Here is a 19,661-nt window from a genome sequence, read left to right as displayed (position 1 = left end):
TAAGACAGAAAGTCTCATAACTAGGTAGGAACTTGCAGGACTTGCTTGACACCAAACTTTCGCTCCAGTAATTAACTGATTAGTGAGAATTTCTGACTTATTACCTTTATTTATGTAAGATAAATATGTTAAGTAACTAGGTATAAGTCCAGTGTTAATGGTTAGTTGGAAAATTCCAGCTTTATCCTGAATATTTACTAATTTATTATTTTACCTGATATATAATCTTCCTTTTCTATTATTTATTCTTTGATCTGTAAATTTCTACCTTTCCCTTCTGACCTTCAACTGTATCCATCTTAGATATATAACTTAAGATCTATATAAGAAAATGGCTGCTTGGGGCCCACTAGTCTTTTGTATACCATGACAGCATATTAATAAACCAGTTATTAAAATGTTTCTGTGTATTGATCATCAGTATGATTGGCAACAGTACCTATCAATAAATCCTTGAACAATTTTTATGTCACAGCTGATATAAAAACAAAATATATTAATAAAAAAGAATTATTGAGGTACAAAAGAAAAAGTACTTTGAATATAACAAGGTATTAGACCACATCCCCAACCCACAGAATCAGTTCATTTGCATAAACCACATTCCCTAACCCAAGCCAGACATTTCAGGGAAGCATGGCTGAATCCCCATAAACATATAAACAAAAGTAATTAAAAGCACTTATTTACTGTTGGTAGATCTGCTCAATCATTTTCATATTTTAAAGATATGACCTGCTATATTTCACAATTCTGTAAATACTATTCTTTAAGTCTACAAAGAATTTTTTTCTCTTTTGGGTTTAAGTTGTAAAGCTTTGGTAAGCACTGATTACATGTTTGTGTGTATTTATACACACATGTACATACACACATATGTACAAAAGAACACACAGAGAGATTCCGTACCTATAAAGGGACAAACCAAAAGAATCCCTCTGAAATATGTACTTCAATGGGGCAGCTAGATACCATGTCAAGAGGACCTGAGTTCAAATTTTACCTTGAACACTTAGCTGTGTGACCCTGAGAAAGTCACTTAACCCCAACTCCCCCCAACACCCCAAAATAAACAAATAAGTGGATAATAAGTACATCATCACCTGTCAATAAATGAGGATGTAAAGAACTGGAAAGAAAGTATGTACCCATAAACCAGTGAACTGCAGAATAAATTATTATATATGAATGAAATGGAATATTATTGCACCATAAGAAATAACAAAAGGGACTCAGAAACACCAAAAGTTATATGAATGACTATAAAGTGAAATGAGAAGAACTAGAATAATTCATACTGTTTACAATATTGAGACAACTTTGAAAGATTTAAGAATTCTGATTAATGCAAGAAATTATCACTATACCAGAAGACTGAGATGAAATGTACATCCCATCTCTTCATGGAGGGGTTAAAGAAACAAAGGTACAGAATGAAAAAACATTTTCAGACATGACCAAAACCACACAAATTTGTTATAAAGGGCTTTCCTTAGGAAAGGGAGGAGTGGAGCAGTTAGGTAGCACAGTGGGTAGAGCACCAGCCCTGGAGTCAGGAGGACCTGAGTTCAAACCTGGCCTCAGACACCTGACACTAGCTGTGTGACCCTGGGCAAGTCACTTAACCCCAATTGCCTCACCCCCCCAAAAAAAAACAAACAAAAAAAATACAAACAAACAGGAAAGGGAGGAGTGTTGTGGGGGGAAATGGGAGAGTAGTGATAACAATGTGAAAAAATGAAGAAAAGGGCATAAAGGAAACACATAAAAACACATAAAATAGAACAGAAGGAAATTCAAACAGGGATACAGACAAGAAAGGAAGTGTTAGTATAGTAGTATAACGTTAACGTCAACATATAAATTAAAAAATAAGCTTCAGATTTATGGTTTCCCATGCAATTGTCTTTTTCTCTACTTTGTATATAAAGCTGTTCAAGTTTATTATTCTTCAAATTCATAATTTTAAAAATTATTTAAAATAAAATTCAAGACTTCCTGACAAGATAACTGCCTGAATGGCAGAGCATACAACTCCACCCATCCCTATTACAACAAAATTTAGATGTTCATACCAAACTGAAATCCAATGAGAAATTACATTAAGTGACTTCTACCCCAAAACCACATCCCTCCCCAACTTCCCAATCAGTCAAAAAGAATAGGGGTAGGAATAAGAAAGGGAGTTCCCAGGAGCACAATCAGAAACAGTATATGTGTAGCTGCAAGGGTCTGTGTCTAGAGGCAGGAAGAGTGGCAAACTCCAATTTGAAAGCTCCTGGGTAATCAGAAAGCTCCAAGGTAGGCACCTTGGAAACCTTGTAAAGTAGAAGCAGATAGTATGATGATGCTGGCCAGCATGGTGCCCCCAGTGCTTAGATTTGGATAACCTATGTCCAAGGGCTTTAAGGTCCCTAACACTTAAAGACACTAGAAAGAGCCTGAAGATCTATCACTTTGAAGCTCAAGAATTCAGGGGAGCCTTACTCCAGGAAGCCAGCTCAAGAATCCACAGCAAGATTAACCCACACTCCATCCAAAAGTGCAGTAGGGATCGGAGCCTGAACCAAATCAGAAACAAAAGCTGGAGAAATGAGGAAGTCAAAGAAAAGACCAACCAGTATCGAAAATTACTGCAACTCTTTTTTTTTTCTTTTTTCTTTTTTGCAGGGCAATGGGGGTTAAGTGACTTGCCCAGGGTCACATAGCTACTAAATGTCAAGTGTCTGAAGCCAGATTTGAACTCAGGTACTCCTGAATCCAGGGCCGGTACTTTATCTACTACGCCCCTAGCTGCCCCAAAAATTACTGCAACTCTTAACTCCATAACACTGCAAATAGAGACTTAAAGAGGAAAAAAATGGATTTTCCACAAAGACTACAAAGATACATAGAAGAAATTAGTAAGAAATCTTTAAAAATGAGATAAAGGCTCAGAAGGAAAGAATGGAAAGGAGAATAATTAGCTTAGAAGAGAAAGTGCTAAACCTTACTCAAGAAATGCACTCCCTAAAACTGGAATAGACCAAACAGAAATGACAAAAGAGACATTTTAGGAAATTTGGGGTTGTAAGAACTGAGTAACATAAGAAGAATAAGAAAAATGTATACAAGGAAAGCAAGTGTGTAAAGAAAAAGAAGTTGGAAATATTGAAGAACTCAGTCAATGCAAGGAAATAAGTTTCCAGAGGACCTATGATGTTACCTACTTCCTAACAGAGATAACTGACACAAAATCCAAAGACAGAGATTTTTGGACGTTAACTGTGTGAATTTGATTTATTTCACCTATGCTTATCTATTATAAAAGGGTTTTTTTTCCCTTTATTTATTCTTACTTTCAGTTTTTAATGGGGATGGGAAGGGTCTAGAGGATGAAGGTTAACAATAATGCAAAAAGGGAGTCATGTAACATTTCTTTTTAATTGCATTGAAGAAGGGCAGAGCCAAGATGGCAGAGGAAAGACATTAAGCTCACAGGGCTCCTGATACAATAACTCCAAAAATAGCAATAAAAGAACCCTTGGGGCAGAAAAAACCACAAAAATACGGGCTGAGAGTTTTCTCCAGCTATAGATAGATTTCAGGGGGCCGTGCTGGGCCATGAATAAAGCCTAACCCCACAATTGGGCCGACACACCAGACACCCGCCTGAGGAATTTGCCCCAGTGCCTCTGAATCCACTGCAGCACTGGAGTCTTCTGGAACCGAATGTGGGGTCAGACTGAACGGCTGGGGGGGGGGGGGGTAAGTGCAGGGGTACCAGTGGATTGGGGGGAAGGATTCGACTGTCCCACTCCAGCAGGCAACCAGGAAGAAATCCTGAGCGGCCCAGGTGGGGAGGGGAGCAGGGGAGCAGTCTCATCGGAAGCTGAGAACCACACCACAGAAAGCTTTGCTGGTTGGTTTCTTAGTAAATAGGCCTGAGGTTATCTCCAGACCTGAGAACAGGCCAGGTGAGATTAAAGCCTGCCCCCCCTCAACCCAAAACACCTGGGACCCTCTGAACCTGAGAACAGGAGTGGAGCCCAGAAGCAGCACCCTCCCCCCCACCCAGTGGAGAGTTTAAAATCAAATAAAAGCGAGGCCAGCCAGGCTGAGAAGCCCAATCGTCCCCCAGGCCACGCTGTAGCTTGAACAGTGTGTCCTGGAAGCAGCACCACACTTAAAGAAGGAGTTAAAAATCAAGAAATAGTAAGCCAGGATGAGCAGGCAGAGAAAGCAGAAGACCATCGAAAACTTCTTTGGGGGTAAGGTAGACCACAATACAACCTCAGAAGAAGAAGATAATAACAGGGTCAAAGCTCCAACATCCAAAGCTTCCAAGAAAAACATGAACTGGTCTCAGGCCATAGAAGCTCTCAAAAGGGACTTTGAAGTGAAAGTAGGAGAAATAGAAAGAAGATGTAGAGAAAAGGAGGAAAGAATGGAAAGGGAAATGAGAGCGATGCAGGAGAGTCATGAGAAAAAAGTCAATAGTTTGAAAAGCCAAATGGAAAAGGAGATTAAAAAACTGTCTGATAAAAATAACTGCCTAAGAATTGGGATTGAACAAATGGAAGCTAGTGACTTTATGAGAAACCAAGACACAGTAAAGCAAATCCAATTGAATGAAAAAATAGAGGGTAGTGTGAAATATCTTCTTGGAAAAACAGCTGACCTAGAAAATAAATCTAGGAGAGATAATTTGAAAATCATTGGACTACCTGAAAACCATGACCAAAACAAAATCTTAGAGACCATCCTCCAAGAGATTGTGAAGGAAAATTGCCCTGATATTCTAGAAGCAGAAGCTAAAATAGAAATTGAAAGAATCCACCGATCACCTCCTGAAAGAAACACCAAAAGGAAAACCTCCAGGAATATTATAGCCAAATTCAAGAACTCCCAGGTCAAGGAGAAAATACTGCAAGCAGCTAGAAAAAAGGAATTCAAATACTGTGGAGTTCCAATAAGGATAAAGCAAGATCTAGCAGCTTCTACATTAAAGGACCAAAGGGCATGGAATATGATATTCCAGAGGGCAAAGGAACTGGGACTTCAGCCAAAAATCACGTACCCAGCAAAACTGAGTATAATTTTTCAGAGGCAAAAATGGGACTTCAATGAGAAAGAGGTCTTTCAAGCATTTGTGATGAAAAGACCTGAACTGAATAGAAAATTTGACTTTGAAATACAAGATCCTGGAGAAGCATAAAAAGGTAAACAGGAAAAAGACTGTTTATATTCCTACATGGGAAGATAATACTTTGAAATCATAAGAACTATCTCAATAAGAAATTCAGGGGCTGCTGGGTGGTGCAGTGGTTGGAGTGCCAGCCCTGGACTCAGGAGAACCTGAGTTCAGGTGTGACCTCAGACACTTGACAATTAATAGCTGTGTGACCCTGGGCAAGTCGCTTGGCCCTGGTTGCCTCACCAAAAAACAAAACAAAAATTCTTCACAAGAAATTCACAGAAGACAGGGCTGAACTGCAATATGAAGGGATGATACCTGTAAAGCATTTATGTTTTGTTCTTTGTAGGGCAGACGGGGAGGGGTGTCTTATGTCTGGGGCTGGATTTGAGCTTGGGGGGGCCTCCTGGGTCCAGGGCTGGTGCTTTGTCCACTGTGCCACCTAGCTTATCCATGATGACATCATTAAAATAGGGTTGAGGTGTAGGAGGAATAAACGGGGGGAGGGAGAAGGGAAGAGATGGTTTGGGGAGAGGTATTTCACATGAAGGAAAACAAGAAGAAAGCTTATGGAGGAGAGTAGAAGAGAGGGAAGGAGTTAGGGAGTGAGTGAACCTTAATATCATAAGAATTTGCTCAAAGAATGACTAACATACATACTCAAGTAGGTATAGTAATATACTTTTGCCCGGGAAGAGGGGAGGGAGAAAAGGGCGGGGGGAGAAGGGAAGGAGGAAAGGACAGATTGGGGGAGAGAGCAAGAAAAAAATTAAATTTAATTTAAAAAACAAAAAAACAAACAAAAAACCTACCAGTCAATCAATTTGAGGAGTCTCCCATTTTTGGAAGGAGGATTCCTCTTTTGGTTCCTGACCTCACCATGGTGAGTTGGATGATGGGGGTCTCTTAGCAATAGTTAGATTTTTACCTTTCTCGCTGATCCTAATGCTCTTTAATAAATACTTAAACACTTGGGCTGAGGTTGGAGTTCTTAGCCAAAATGTGGTGATCAGAGGAGAGATGGAAGCCTCCTGCTATGCTGACAACCAATGTCAATTCTTCAGCTATGATACATTTGGGGGACATGTCCCGATTCAGAAAAAACACACTTGCTAAAGCTTATAATTTATTGGCGACCACTCATTAGATTTTAGATAGGATAGCTAGAATTTTAGCCCCTTACAATAATAAGAAATACTACTTTCAAGAAAAAATAGAAAAAAAGGAAAAAAATCAGTAAAATCAATCAATACATAAAAATCAAAATATATTCAATATATGACATCTGTGTACCTCCCATCTTTGCAAAATAGTGGGGTTAGAGTGTCTAGTGCATGGAACTATATAAAATAGTGGTAAGGAAAACAAGGGCTTCCTTACTTTGTTGCTACATTTATTGGAAGACTTCCATTGCATTTCCACTGCATATGAGACTTGCTCTTGGTTTTAGATAATGACTTTTTATAATACTAAAAAACCCTTTATACCTTAATTGCAATGAAGAAAACAATGTTAAATTTCAAAATTTTAAATTAAAAATTAAAAAGTGGGGGCAGCTAGATGGCGCAGTGGTTAAAGCACCGGCCCTGGATTCAGGAGTACCTGAGTTCAAATGTGGCCTCAGACACTTGACACTTACTAGCTGTGTGACCCTGGGCAAGTCACTTAACCCCCTATTGCCTGCAAAAAAAAAAAATTAAAAAGTGAAGGTGGCTCAGTGGTTAAGTACAGCCACAGAATCTGAAACTGACTTATTAATAGAACTGTAATTACACTAGGGCACAACTGCAAACTTTTATGTACTCCTATTTCAGAAGCAGGGAAAAGAGGGTTAGAGGAAATCTGTGGTATTTGTAGAAAAGTCATGCATAGGGGCCCTGATATTAACAACTCAGATGCAATTTTATATTCTAAATACATTTTACTCCTCTGTCTACCTACTTTAGGGCAAGAAAAGCTAGTTTTATTTTACGTTTAAAGTTTTTAAAGGCAATACTGTGAATTTCATCTTTTTAAGTCAGTGTTTAGTTTAAACTCAAGATCTCAAATTATATGATAAAGCAATAATTGTTAAACTATCTGATACTAGCTAAAAACAGAAAAGTACACCTTCCTAGATAAAGAAAAGCAAAAACAAACTAAATAATTCCATTAATAATAATCTAAGAATATAATTTAGGAAATAATACACTAGTTAACAAGAACTGCTAGGAAAACTGGGGAGAAATTAGGCTTAGAGCAACATTTTATACCATATATTAAAGTAAGTTCAAAATAGATAAACGACCTGAATTTTAAAGGCCATATAACTAAAAGCCATTACAGAAAAGTGATCAAAAGATATGAACAAGTATTTCTCAAAAAAATTCCAAACTATTAGCAAGAGAGAATGTTCCAAATCGCTAAGAAAAATGTAAACTTGAAAAAACGCAATGAGTTTTTATCTCCCACCCAAAAAACTGGCAAAGATAACAAAACATTAAAACAGTTCATTTTGAAGGGACTGTAGAAAGCTAGGTATACTTATATATAATTGGTAGAGCTGTGAATTGGTACAACTATTCTAGAAAGCAATCTGGAATTGTGCAAATAAAGTGATGAAAAAGTCCATACCTTTAGAACCAGAGATTCCATTGTTAAACATATGTCCCAAGGAGGTCATTAACAAAAAGAAAGGCACCTTACATAGGAAACTAGCAGCACTTTTCATGATAAGCAAAGAACTAAAAACAAAGTGGATATCCACGAACTGGGTAATGACCAAACAAACTACAGTATATGAATGTAACAGAATATAACTGTACTATAAGAAACAATGAACAAGAAGAATAGAGAAGGACTGAACTCATGACTGAATGATACAATGTGAAGTAAGCAAAGTCAAAAATCAATATATACAATGATTACAGCAATGTAAATGGAAAGACCAGTAACCACAAAACAATCAAAAATCAATGTTGTGAAACCATAAATATGACTGGCTCCAGTGAAGAGATATGAATAGACACCTCTCCCCTGCCCCCCTGCTCCTCTGCAGAGGTTGGAGTCCAAGGGTATGAATCATTGCATATGTTAGATTTTTTTGAAGTGTTGACCAGTTTTGCTGGATTTTTTCCTCTTCTTTCTCTTTAAAAAAAAAATTCTTGGTTATAAAGGATGGTTCTTTGGGGGAAGGATACAAGGGGAAATATAGGCAATGCAAAAACAAATGATATTTTTAAAAATCTTTTAAAAAAAATGATGCATAAAAAGATGTAAGGGGAAGACTACATAACAGTTCAATTTCACATGTAATCCCCATATTTGTTTTTCTTTGTATACTGAACTGGTTTGGGGTTTTTTTTTTTATGTCTGTCGATTACTAAGGTTTTAATGAAAAAATTAAAATATTATGATGGAATATTACTAAGTTGTAAGAAATGACAAGCAATTTCATTTTAGAAAAACATGGAAAGACTTGTATGAAATAATTCAGAATGAAACAAGCAGAACCAAGAGAATGTTGTATATAGTAACCACAATAATGTTTGAAGAGTAATTGTGAATGACTAAGCAATTGTGAGTAATATGATCACTCAAAGCAACTATGAAAGACTCATGAAGTTATTCTATCTACCTCCAGAGAAAGAACTTGAAAATATAAGTTCCACATATGTACAAAATGTTGGCCTTCTCTAATGAAGGGATGGAAGGAACAGAAGAAGGAAGAAAACTCAAAACTCAAAATGGAACAAATAGATACATAAATTTTTTGAAGAAAGCTATGGTTATGAGGAAAGTTGTTAACAAGGCACAGAAGCAATCACCAAAGATAGAAAGTCAATTTTAATTACATGAAACTGAAAAGCTTTTGCACTGACAAAATCAATGCAACTAGGGAAAAGAAGCAATAATGCATAAAAATCTTTGTATCAAATATTTCTGATAAGGGTTAGATATAGAAAATATATAGGAAAGTAACACAAATACATTAAGACCAAGAACCATACCAAAATAGACAAATACTCAAAGGATATAAATCAAAGTTTTCAAAAGAATTGCAAAATATTAACAACTATATTAAAGACTTCCAAATCACTAATAACAACAATAATAATAATAAAAAAGGAAATCCAAACTACTCTGAGGTTTTGTCACACCTAGTAAATTACAATGACAAAAGACAGAAATAGTGTTGGAGAGGCTATGTAAAGACACACAATTATATTGCTGGGGGAACTCTAAAGCGGTCCAACCATTCCAGAAACAATCTGGAAGTGTATTTTTTTTAAAAATAACTAAAATGATCCTTGGAGTTCCAGTACTAGGCACATAGCCAAGGAAGATCAAAGATAGAAAGAAAGGGTCTCACATAAACCAAAGTACCTACCTCTCAGGTTTGTTGTGAGGACAAAATGAAGTATTTTTTTAGGGACTTTGCAAGTCTGTTAGTGTGATAAATGCTAGCTATTATTATTATTATTATTATTATTATAGTACTTTCTATTGTAGCAAAGAACTGGAAACAAAATAGGTGCTTATCACATGGGTAACAGTTAAACAAATTATATTTATACACAATGACTGCAAGTGTAAATGTTAAAACATTTTTTTAAATTTTTAAACCCTGACCCATCATGTTATTTATAATGGCCACGATTTATCTTATGGATGAGAAAATGTACCTCCCTACCTTTTTTTGAAGAGATTGAGGAAGTGAAATACTGCATCTACTTTCAGACTTGCTTGAAGTATCAGTTTTGCATTGACAACATGGATGACATTGAGAAATCAAAGTGATGATATATAAAAACAAGTTAGTGTTTTAAAAGCTTTTTGTAGGTGAGGCAGGAAGCAGTACAGAGTTCCTCCCCCAAAATTCTACAAAATAGATCTAGAAAACAAATCCTTACAGGGAAATCCAAGAAAAAAAAATCACAGTGGGTCATTTTTCCAGCCAAGTTTAGCATAAGGAGACAGAGAGAAAGGTCTGCAGGGGGTCATGAACAAGCTGTATACCAGGTCAAGCAGAGGTTCATATAAGGGCACCCTGCTGGGGACAAGTGCCAATTGGCAACTCTACAAGGGCACTTTGCTGGGGACAAGTGCCAACTGGCAACTTTGTCACCCACTACTCAGTTCTAGTCATATATCCAAGGCAGACTGAGGAAAGGACCTGTTGTGCTCACCCCCACCACACTCCTCCACTCTAGACAGCCCTGGAGTTGTATACCAAGAAGGGAACAGGTTCAGAAGCAAGCAGCATCAGTGTGACTTAGTTCCCAAGAGAAGAGCAAGGGTCACAGTTCTAGATTCTAGCCCAGTCTGAAGCCTGCATAGAAATAATCAGGGCAAGAAACCTAGGCCAAAGGGAAGACTACAGTTCTAGCACTTTGAACTAGCAGAGCTTTCTGCACTGGCTGACCATGGCCAAGTCTAGCAGCAGTTTACTGCTAATTGGAAGCAAACCCAAATCAGAAACTTGAAGAAGGCAAACTCTTTGGGAGCACTGAAAGCTTGCAGGGTCACAGCCTCTCCCTGAGATCCAGCAATAACACACGTAATACCTCAACAATAACACAACAGTTAATACCTCAAGAAAGCAACAATAGGATCAGCTCAGATCTTCCCTTCAGAAGTGCAGAGACAGACTCCAGCCCTAATATCACAAGTTCAAAGCCAGGAGGTAGGCTGAAGGAATAAACAAACCAAAAAAAGAATTCCACCACAAAGAACTAATTATGGTAACAGGGATGCTAGAGACACAAAACCAGAAGAGGACTCTCAAATATCTATAAGCAAAAGCCTCAGAGAAAAACAGCATGGCCACAAATTCAACCAAAATTCCTGGAAAAGATTAATAATTTTTTTTTTAAGTTTTCATCAATGAAAGGAGAGCTTGAGAAAAAAATTAGAAAAGAAACAAGAACCAAGGGATAAAGAATTGGAAGAGTAACAGCTTCGCACAAGGGGTACAAAACTTTGCCCAAGCAACAAACTCCTTGAAAATTAGAATGAACCAAACATAAGCCAATGACTCAATGAGACAACAAGAAATGTTAAAAACAAAGCAAAAAAATAGAAGAAATGATCTGGAAAAAAGATGCAATAGAAACAATTTAAGAATTATTCAACTACCTAAATGCCATGATCAAAACATGAGTCTAGGCATCTTATTCAAAGAAATCTTAAAAAAAAACTGTCCCAATATCTCAGGAACTAGAGGGCAAAGTGGAAACAGAAAAAATCCACAGGTTATCTCCTGAAATAAATCCCACAGCGAAAACTCCTAGGAACCTTACAGTAAAAATCCAGAGCTTCCAGGTCTAAGAAAAAATACCAAGCAGCTAGAAAAAATTCAAGTATCCAGGAGCCACAGTCAGAATCACACATGATTTAAGAGTCACCACCAAAAAGGAACAGCTTGGGGGCAGCTAGGTGGCGCAGTGGATAAAGCACCAGCCCTGGATTCAGGAGTACCTGAGTTCAAAAAGGAAGACACACAGAGGTGAAAAGAGAAAGGAAGGCTAGAGAAAATATCTCAGGTAATCAGGATGTGCAAGTTGATATCTATACAAACGAGGAAGAGGGGATGGAGGAAGTAGCTGATACTTCAATCTCATTGTTATCTGAAGTGGTTAAAAGTCTGAAGAATATACACAAACACAGAACTAGGAATACAAAAACATCTCACTAAACAGGGAAACAAGAGAAAAAAACAAAGGAGAGGGAAAGGGTAATTAGAGAGGATAGATTAAGGAAGGAATTAACCCGAGAACAACAAACTCTAAGGATGCACAAAAACACTGATAGTTTTTTGAGGAGGCAAAGAATGGGAATCTGAGAAGGTACCCATCAATTGGGGAATGGCTGAACATGTTATAATAAATAAATGTCATGGAATACTATTGTGCTATAGGATATGATGGAGATGGTTTCAAAGAAACCTGAAATTTACATGAATTGATTTAGAATGAAAACCTGAACATGTAGTAACAACAATGATGACGATTTTGAAATAATTAGGAACTCTGATCAGAGTAATCATGAATCATGAAAGCATGCCATTCACCTCCTAATAAAGAGTTGAAGGATTTAAACATGCAGAATGAGACATATTTTTTGGACACAGCCAATATGGAAACTTGTTTTGTTTAACTATGGACACATTTATAAAAGAGGTTTGTTTTTCTTTCATTTTCAATAGGGCAAGCAGTGGGGATGAGAAAGAAAAGAAGATGGAATTTTGATGATTTTTAAAAAGAACTAGGAGAAACAGGTGGAAGTTGCGACGAAGTAAATTTAATCTTAACATCAGGAAAAACTTCCTAACATATATATAGCTACCCATCAGACAGAGAGAAGTGATGGACTCAGGAGTCCGATTTAAGGAATTTTTTTTTTTTTTGACATGGCCAATGTAGGAATTTGGTTTGCTTGACTATGACATGGTAGTAATGGTTATGACAATGGTAGAAACTTTTTCTTGCTTTGGTGGGAGAAGGGGAGGAAAGAATGCAGATCTAAAAATAAAATACATTTTTTAAAAGCTTTTTGCAAGTTTTGGAAAGAACCAAAAGGATTTTGGACACTCCAGAGGCTGCTTATTTTCTTGGGTTGCTACCAACACTCATTGGCCCTTTGGAGAAGCAATTAGGTAGACTCTGGTGACACCTGGAAAGTGTTTCGGAGGGAGTGTCCTCATGTACAGTAACATATAAAATCTAAAAAAAACCTTTCAAAATTGTTTAAAATAAAAAGATTACAAGGGTACTTCTAAGCCAGTACCATTTACACTTCCAAATCAATGATTTTGTAAAAAATTAACATATTTTTTATGTACAAACATTTTTATAGCATATAAAGATTGGTGCTTTCTCCTCAACTAAATTTTAAGGGAGTAAGCTGGAGGACTGAAAGGTTGAGGGACTTGCCATGGGCTCAAAACCAGGTGGTATGAATTCTGAGGCCAGCTTTCTAGCTAGCTAAGTTGACATAAATATATACTTCTTGGGGCAGACACTATACACTATGTTTGGTTAAAAAAAAAAAGACAATGACCATTATTTTGAATCAGACAGCATTCCTGAATACCATATATCTTCTTAAAAACTGTTTACTGACAGGATGCTTTCAATTATTTCTGCTTTGTTCATGTGCTCAAGACAGGGGTCTTATTTTTTATAGGAATAAATCTAAGTATAATCTCCCAAATACAAAGAACCACAGAATGTCAACAGATGGAAAGGACTTCCAAAGTGATTTGCCCAACCCTGAACTTGCTATTGTACTTAAAATGTATTATTTCTATTACATTTAGTTGTGTATTTGCCATTTCCTTTTACTATACTGAAATCCATAAGGGCAGGGATACTTATGCACATAGTAAAATTTTACTAAGTTTTTATTAATGCAATTCCATACTTATGTACCTATTGTATGGAGGTAGAGGACTGTGCTAGGCCCTAGGGGAAGAAATATGAAATTTACATGGTTTCCAGTGTAGAAGGAAAATATATGCATAACTATAATGTGCATGGTAATACAGAATTACATTAATTGGGTTCCCAATAAAGTATTATATGAGGTGGTGGAAGAGTGATATAATGGGGGAATTCAGGGAAGGACTTATACAGGCATTGTTTACATATGAACTGGGTTCTAAAGGATGGGTAAGAATTTAATAGGTAAAGTGGAAGGAAGAATAGTCTAGGCACTTTATAAACAGCAAAGATACAAAGTTGGATAATAAGCACAAGGTATCTTGGTGAAAGAGGAGAAGTTAGGTTCAATTTGGCTATGGGAAGATGAGTAAGAAGGTAGTATTTCACATTTGTATAACACTACAAAAAGATGAAACTGCAAACATAGGAGGGTATCAGATTGTGGAAGGTCTTGAATGCCACATTCTAGAATCTGAACTTTACTCAGCAAATAACAGGGAGCCACTAAATATTTTTAAATAGATGTGTGACATGACTACACAGAAAGAATATTAGTTTAGCAATGGTAAAGCAAAGCTTCTTAAAGTGTGGATCACGACCCCCATAAGGGGTCAAGTAACTGAATGTGGAGGTGGTGAAAAATCTGGCAACAGTAAGTTTATGTATACCTATTTGATATACCCATATACTTGGCGTTGCATAAAAATTTCTCTAGCAAGGGGGCAGCTAGGTGATGCAGTGCATAAAGCACTGGCCCTGGATTCAGGAGGACCTGAGTTCAAATCCACCCTCAGACACTTGACACTTACTAGCTGTGTGACCCTGGGCAAGTTACTTAACCCCCATTGCCCCACTCCCCCCAAAATTTCTCTAGCAAAAAGGGGTCACAAGTGGAAAAAGTTTAAGAAGCCCTTGTATAAAGCATAGACTACAGGGAGAAAAAAGTAGACAAACACTCATAAAAAGATACTGTAATAGTTCAGGTAGATTGGTCAATATGAGGTCTATAAAAAGAGAGATGCAGTACAAAGAAAGAGGAAATAAATTCAATAAATTGAATGGAATTAAACCCTCTGGTTTTACAGACTAGAAAACTAGTACTCAGAAAGAAAGGGAACTGCCTAAAATCACACAGAGCCAGGACAAGAACCCAGGTCTCCTAATATAACCAGTACCCTAATCTACTATAACAGAGGTATCAAATTCTCTAACTGCAGCTGAACCAGATTAAAATGTTTAACATTTTAAGAAATAATATCATAAAATACAATATATAACATTAATTTGCGGTTTTCTAAGTCAATATACTGCCCACAGGGATCCTTTTTCTATTTGACACCACTGCACTACATATAAACACCATCAATGTAAAGTCAGCTGTAGAAAGCCATCTTGCTGAATCAGAAAGAACACTGGATTTGGAGTCTGAAGGTAAGTAAATGTATCATCTACAACATCTGACCTGGCTTAGAATCTGGAAACCAGGATTCAAATCTTGGCTCCAACACACTCACTAATTACAAAGATGGGCAAGTCACTTCATCTTTTTGAGCCAGTTTTTTAATCTGTAAAGTGAGGATAATAATCTTTACAGGGCCAACCTCACAAGATTGTTTCTAGAAAAGTGTTATATAAATGTAATTATACCTATAAACAGAACCACGAGAGTTAACATTTACAGTAGTTTTTTTAATTTACAAAGTACTTTAAATATATCAGTTTGACATAATGACTTAAACCAGTAAAGGTACAATATAAGTGGAAAAGGAGATGGGTCTGTCATGTTTAGAAAGAGGAATAACAAATGTACAGCCTGAGTGTTGCACTGGTTTGCATGAACCTAAAGAAAGCCTTCAGCATATTGTGCAGATCCCTATACGGAGGACTCATGGAAGGAGAATCACACAGAAAGGGCTGTGGAGGGATTTCAAATCAAAAAATATTTAATACCTACCAAGTACAAGGCCCCATGCTAGAGATTTCGAAGAGAAAAATGAAATAGCCCCCACTCCCAAAACAGGGTTTCTTAATCTTTTTGGCATCCTGGACCCCTCTGGCAATTTGGTGATGCTTATGGACCCCTTCTCAGAATGTGGGGTGTTTTTTTGTTAACTTCATGAATAAACATGCTAAATTTCAGTCAGAACTTAGTTAAAATGAAGGTTTAATTTTTCCCCCCATCCAAGTCCCTAGTCCCTCTGAAATCGATTACCCATAGGTCCCAGGTTAAGAATCTCTATTCTAGGAACTTCCATTCTACAATTAAGCCAATATTAATAAGATTGTGGTTCCACTGAGGTATAAAATCACTTAACATATACAGAACACACAAAGGCACAACCGGGCCATTTTGGAAATAATCAGTCTTTTCTTGCTTAGTGTGGTATGGGACTTGAAGAAAGAAAACCTGGGTTCCAGTACCAGCTTTGATACACACTAGCTGTGTGACCTTAGGTTAAGTCATTTCACCTAAAATGAGACTCAAGTTTCCTCATCTGTAAAACGGAGGCGCTCTTCTAAGATTGACTGTAAATTGAACAACAGTTGCGGATCTGCCTTTGGCAGAGGAGTTTCCTCAGAAAGAGCTCCCCACACCGTCGAGATCCCCAGTTCCTGACCAAAAAAAAGGCAAAACCGGGTAGGACAGTTTTACTCTCTACCTCACAGGAGGATAGTTAAGTAAAGCAAGCGCATTGGAAACCCCAGGGAAAGGGATGCAAGTAGGTTTGTTTTTATGCCTCCCCATCACCCCCGGCCGCCCCGCCCCCGCCTGAGTCTATCCTCCCACTCAGAGTCCGCTACCAAAACCCCGCCCCACCCCAGGCCGGCGACGAAATCCAAGCCCAGAAGAAGCCCTCACCAGCCCTCGGGCGGTTACCCGCCGGCTCAAGGGAGGGAAACGCCACAAAGTCCGTCGCAGTGCGGGGGGCCCCCAGCCCGGACGACTGCGGGGCGGGGAAAAGGAGCCCCAGACGTAGCCTCGAGAAAATTCCTCAGTCGAGGGATGGAGAGGGAAGAGAGCGCGCGCCCGCACCGAGGGGGCAGGGAAGCAAGTGGAGGTTGAGAGGAAAGGGGCGTGGTCCGCGGCGCACGCGGCCTGCGCATGCGGCCTTTGCTCCTCCCCCAACCCCTCCCCCCAACCCCTGGGCCTCTGGAACACCCGTTACCGAGAGCCCAATGTCCCCATCTTTTTCTCAGCCCCTGCACGCGTGCGCACAGGCGCGTGGCCTTACGTTTTCACTCCCCACCTCCAAGTGGGCCGTAGAGCCACACCACCAACCTCAACCCATCCCCACACCGAATCGTGCTCTTCTCCTCACCTGACTAAGACTTCACTTACTCATTCACTCACTCACTCGGCTTGACCTCCTTCCGCCGCTACCCTGTCGCCAAGCCGGGGCTCGAGCCTGGCTGAGGAAGCGGCGGAAGGGTGGGGGAGGGGAGAAAAAAAGACAAGACGCCGGCTTCATCCGGAAGTCTGACTGCCGGTGGCGCGCGCGCCTCTGGTTCCGCCTTCTTCCCCGCCTACCTCACGTAGCTGACACTGCCCTGAATAAGCCCGGCCCTTAGTCCTTTTTTTTAATTAAATTGTTTGTTATAGACGTAACCATCAATAACAGTATTTTAGTTTTCCATTCAAATTCAGTTACTCTGATTTCTTCCATAGTTCACAGACCTTAAAATTGCAACTTAGCACTTAGAGTGGCAGTGAACCTTAAATTGTGGCTAGTGTACATTCCCCCCTTTTTATTTTTCTCAGTTTTAAAATAACACAACTTTCTTTCTACTTGCTTTTACCAATTATTTAAAATTTTCTGGACACCATGAAATTTTCTAAACATTCTCTCCCTCTCACCTTGACGCTGCACGGCCAGTACCTGAGGGGGAGGGAGGGATAGAAAGAGAGCAGCAGCTTTTTTTTTCTCTGCCAAAGCATTTGGCAGCCACAAATTACACTTTACTAGAGTTCATTTTTTTTTTTGAAACTTCCACACATAACTCCTGATTTTTAACCATTTCACTACACAAGATTTCAAAGTAGCAGCATTTTTAAAGCCAGCTTTTACAATGTTCATCTAAGGCTATGAATGCCTAGCAAAGAAGTTACATCTCAATTCCAAATTCAAACTCTTAAGTAGACACACACCTGTAAAGATATCCAGAAGTCAGAGACTTCCCTTCCCCCACCTTCAGAGCCTGGCCACCACTCTGAAAGGCTACAGGAGTACAACCAAAAGTTAAAACACAATTAATTACAACATCTGTCAGACACATAAATGCACAAGACAACAAGAAGACAAGCGTCTGACAAGCAAACAAACAGCCATAAAATGTACTTTTTCCTGACCAGCCCACTCTAAGGTGTGGTAGAGGCTAATCAAGAGGTCTATAATCTTAAATCTTCTTTCTCTTGCAATGATTTGTTTCTTTTTGGCTACATCCAATTTTTCGCCTTTACCCTTTTCTAAATTTGTAAGGATACATTAGAGGGGTTGGTTATACAGAATGCTCTTTCTCCTTGTCCCTTTAAGTTGGGGCTTGGGCAATTTGGAGCATAATTTTAGACTGCTCCCCTTGTTGCTGTAATTGCTGATTGAAGTATTTGGCCTTGTTCTTTCTTCTCTGCCTCACCCCACCTTACAAAGACTGTCTGAGCCATCTGAAGTAACTCATCCAAAGTTTTAGTGGACCAGTTTTGTTCTTTTTGTAATTTCTTATTAATTTCTGTCCAAAAATTAATCACAAAATTCATCTTGAGAATGGTTTGTGCCATCAGAGTATAACCCTGAATATTTTCTCATCCCTTCTCTGAGCCAGGTGAGAAAGGCAGTGGGGGATTCATCCTTCTCCTGTTTAATTTCTGATATCCTGTTAAGATTCTGCCTATGGGGTACTGCACTTTTAATCCCCCGAATAATCATATATCTCAAATCCCTCATATGTGTCTGGTGGGCCAGGTTATTACTATCCCATCCTGGGTCTTGGAGGGGAAATTTCTGTTCACCCCGTGGCTCCTCTTCTGCAATTGGATGAGTATTATCCCACTCAGTCATGGCTGCCCTCCTAATCAAATTCTTTTCTTCCCTTGAAAAGAAAATATCTAGAATCAAGGTGATCTTCAACCAGGTATAAGTGTTGGGACCCAAAAATTGATTCACCTGTTTTGCCAATCTTACTGGATCCTCAAGAAGGGACATCATATCTGCTTTGAACACTTGTATCTCACTGTTAGTCAGTGGAGCATTAACAAACCCAATTCTCCCGGCAGGTCCTGACATCGGGATCTCCCTCAAAGGGTATTGCCTGGTTGAAGGGAGTGGAAAGTTTTCCTGATCTTTAATCAGCTGCTTAACTTCTCTCCTCAGAGGACCATGTAGCCAATTGGGGTTGGGATCTGAATCAATGTGCGGAACCTCTGGAGTATTTTCAGAAGCGGGTAATGGTGATGTAGGAGGCAAAAAAGGGTTAATAGAAAAACCTAAGATCCAAGCTTTAATTCAGATATGAGCTCCAATAGGGAGTTGGACCCCAATTAATGGATAACTTATACTAGGTTTTTGTACCCACAGAAATCAGTGTCCATAACGGGAACAGAGGGAGAGAGGCCATAATGACCTTAGACTAAAATGGCAAGGCTATAGAAATTCTAAAGAAAAATGATTATATTTTGAAACTAGCCATGGGAATCAGAAAGAGACATATGCAGAAAAGGCCAAATTTGTCCCCAGATTCGCCTTATGATGGGCAAACCCCCAAAACATACCTCCACTGAGAAAGGTACTCGCCTCGGAGATTGGTTTAGGACCCCAGGAACTCCAAATTAGGATAAACCCTCCCTTGTAACACCCCAAGGTGGAGAATATTATAATGAGTAGGACAGGCCCTCCCTTGTACCTCTCCAAGGTGGAGATTATTATAATGAGATTGATAATCAATTTATCTATACTATAAATATAACTGTCTTTTCTTTCACTATTCCAGAGATACCTTTACACTATTCTGGTTCTCTCCCTGTGGTCACCCACAGTATTGCAATAAAACTTGGGAAACTGAGTCAGAGT

At 38.7% G+C, this 19,661-nt stretch overlaps 1 protein-coding gene across 1 annotated transcript in view; it reads right to left on the bottom strand.

Moving 5' to 3' along the window:
- Positions 1-8,253, bottom strand: part of SETX (senataxin) — an 88,209-nt gene extending 79,956 nt beyond the window's left edge. Inside the window, 1 exon segment of the mRNA XM_043980822.1 lies at positions 8,185-8,253. Within this exon segment, the coding sequence (XP_043836757.1) occupies positions 8,185-8,240 (56 nt within the window). The 5' untranslated portion in view covers positions 8,241-8,253.
- Positions 8,254-19,661: the final 11,408 nt, after the last annotated feature.

Source organism: Dromiciops gliroides, chromosome 2, assembly GCF_019393635.1.
Source record: "Dromiciops gliroides isolate mDroGli1 chromosome 2, mDroGli1.pri, whole genome shotgun sequence".
NCBI classification, from domain to species: domain Eukaryota; kingdom Metazoa; phylum Chordata; class Mammalia; order Microbiotheria; family Microbiotheriidae; genus Dromiciops; species Dromiciops gliroides.
The sequence above is the reverse complement of the archived record's forward strand: the minus strand, read 5'-3'. Positions and strand labels throughout refer to the sequence as shown.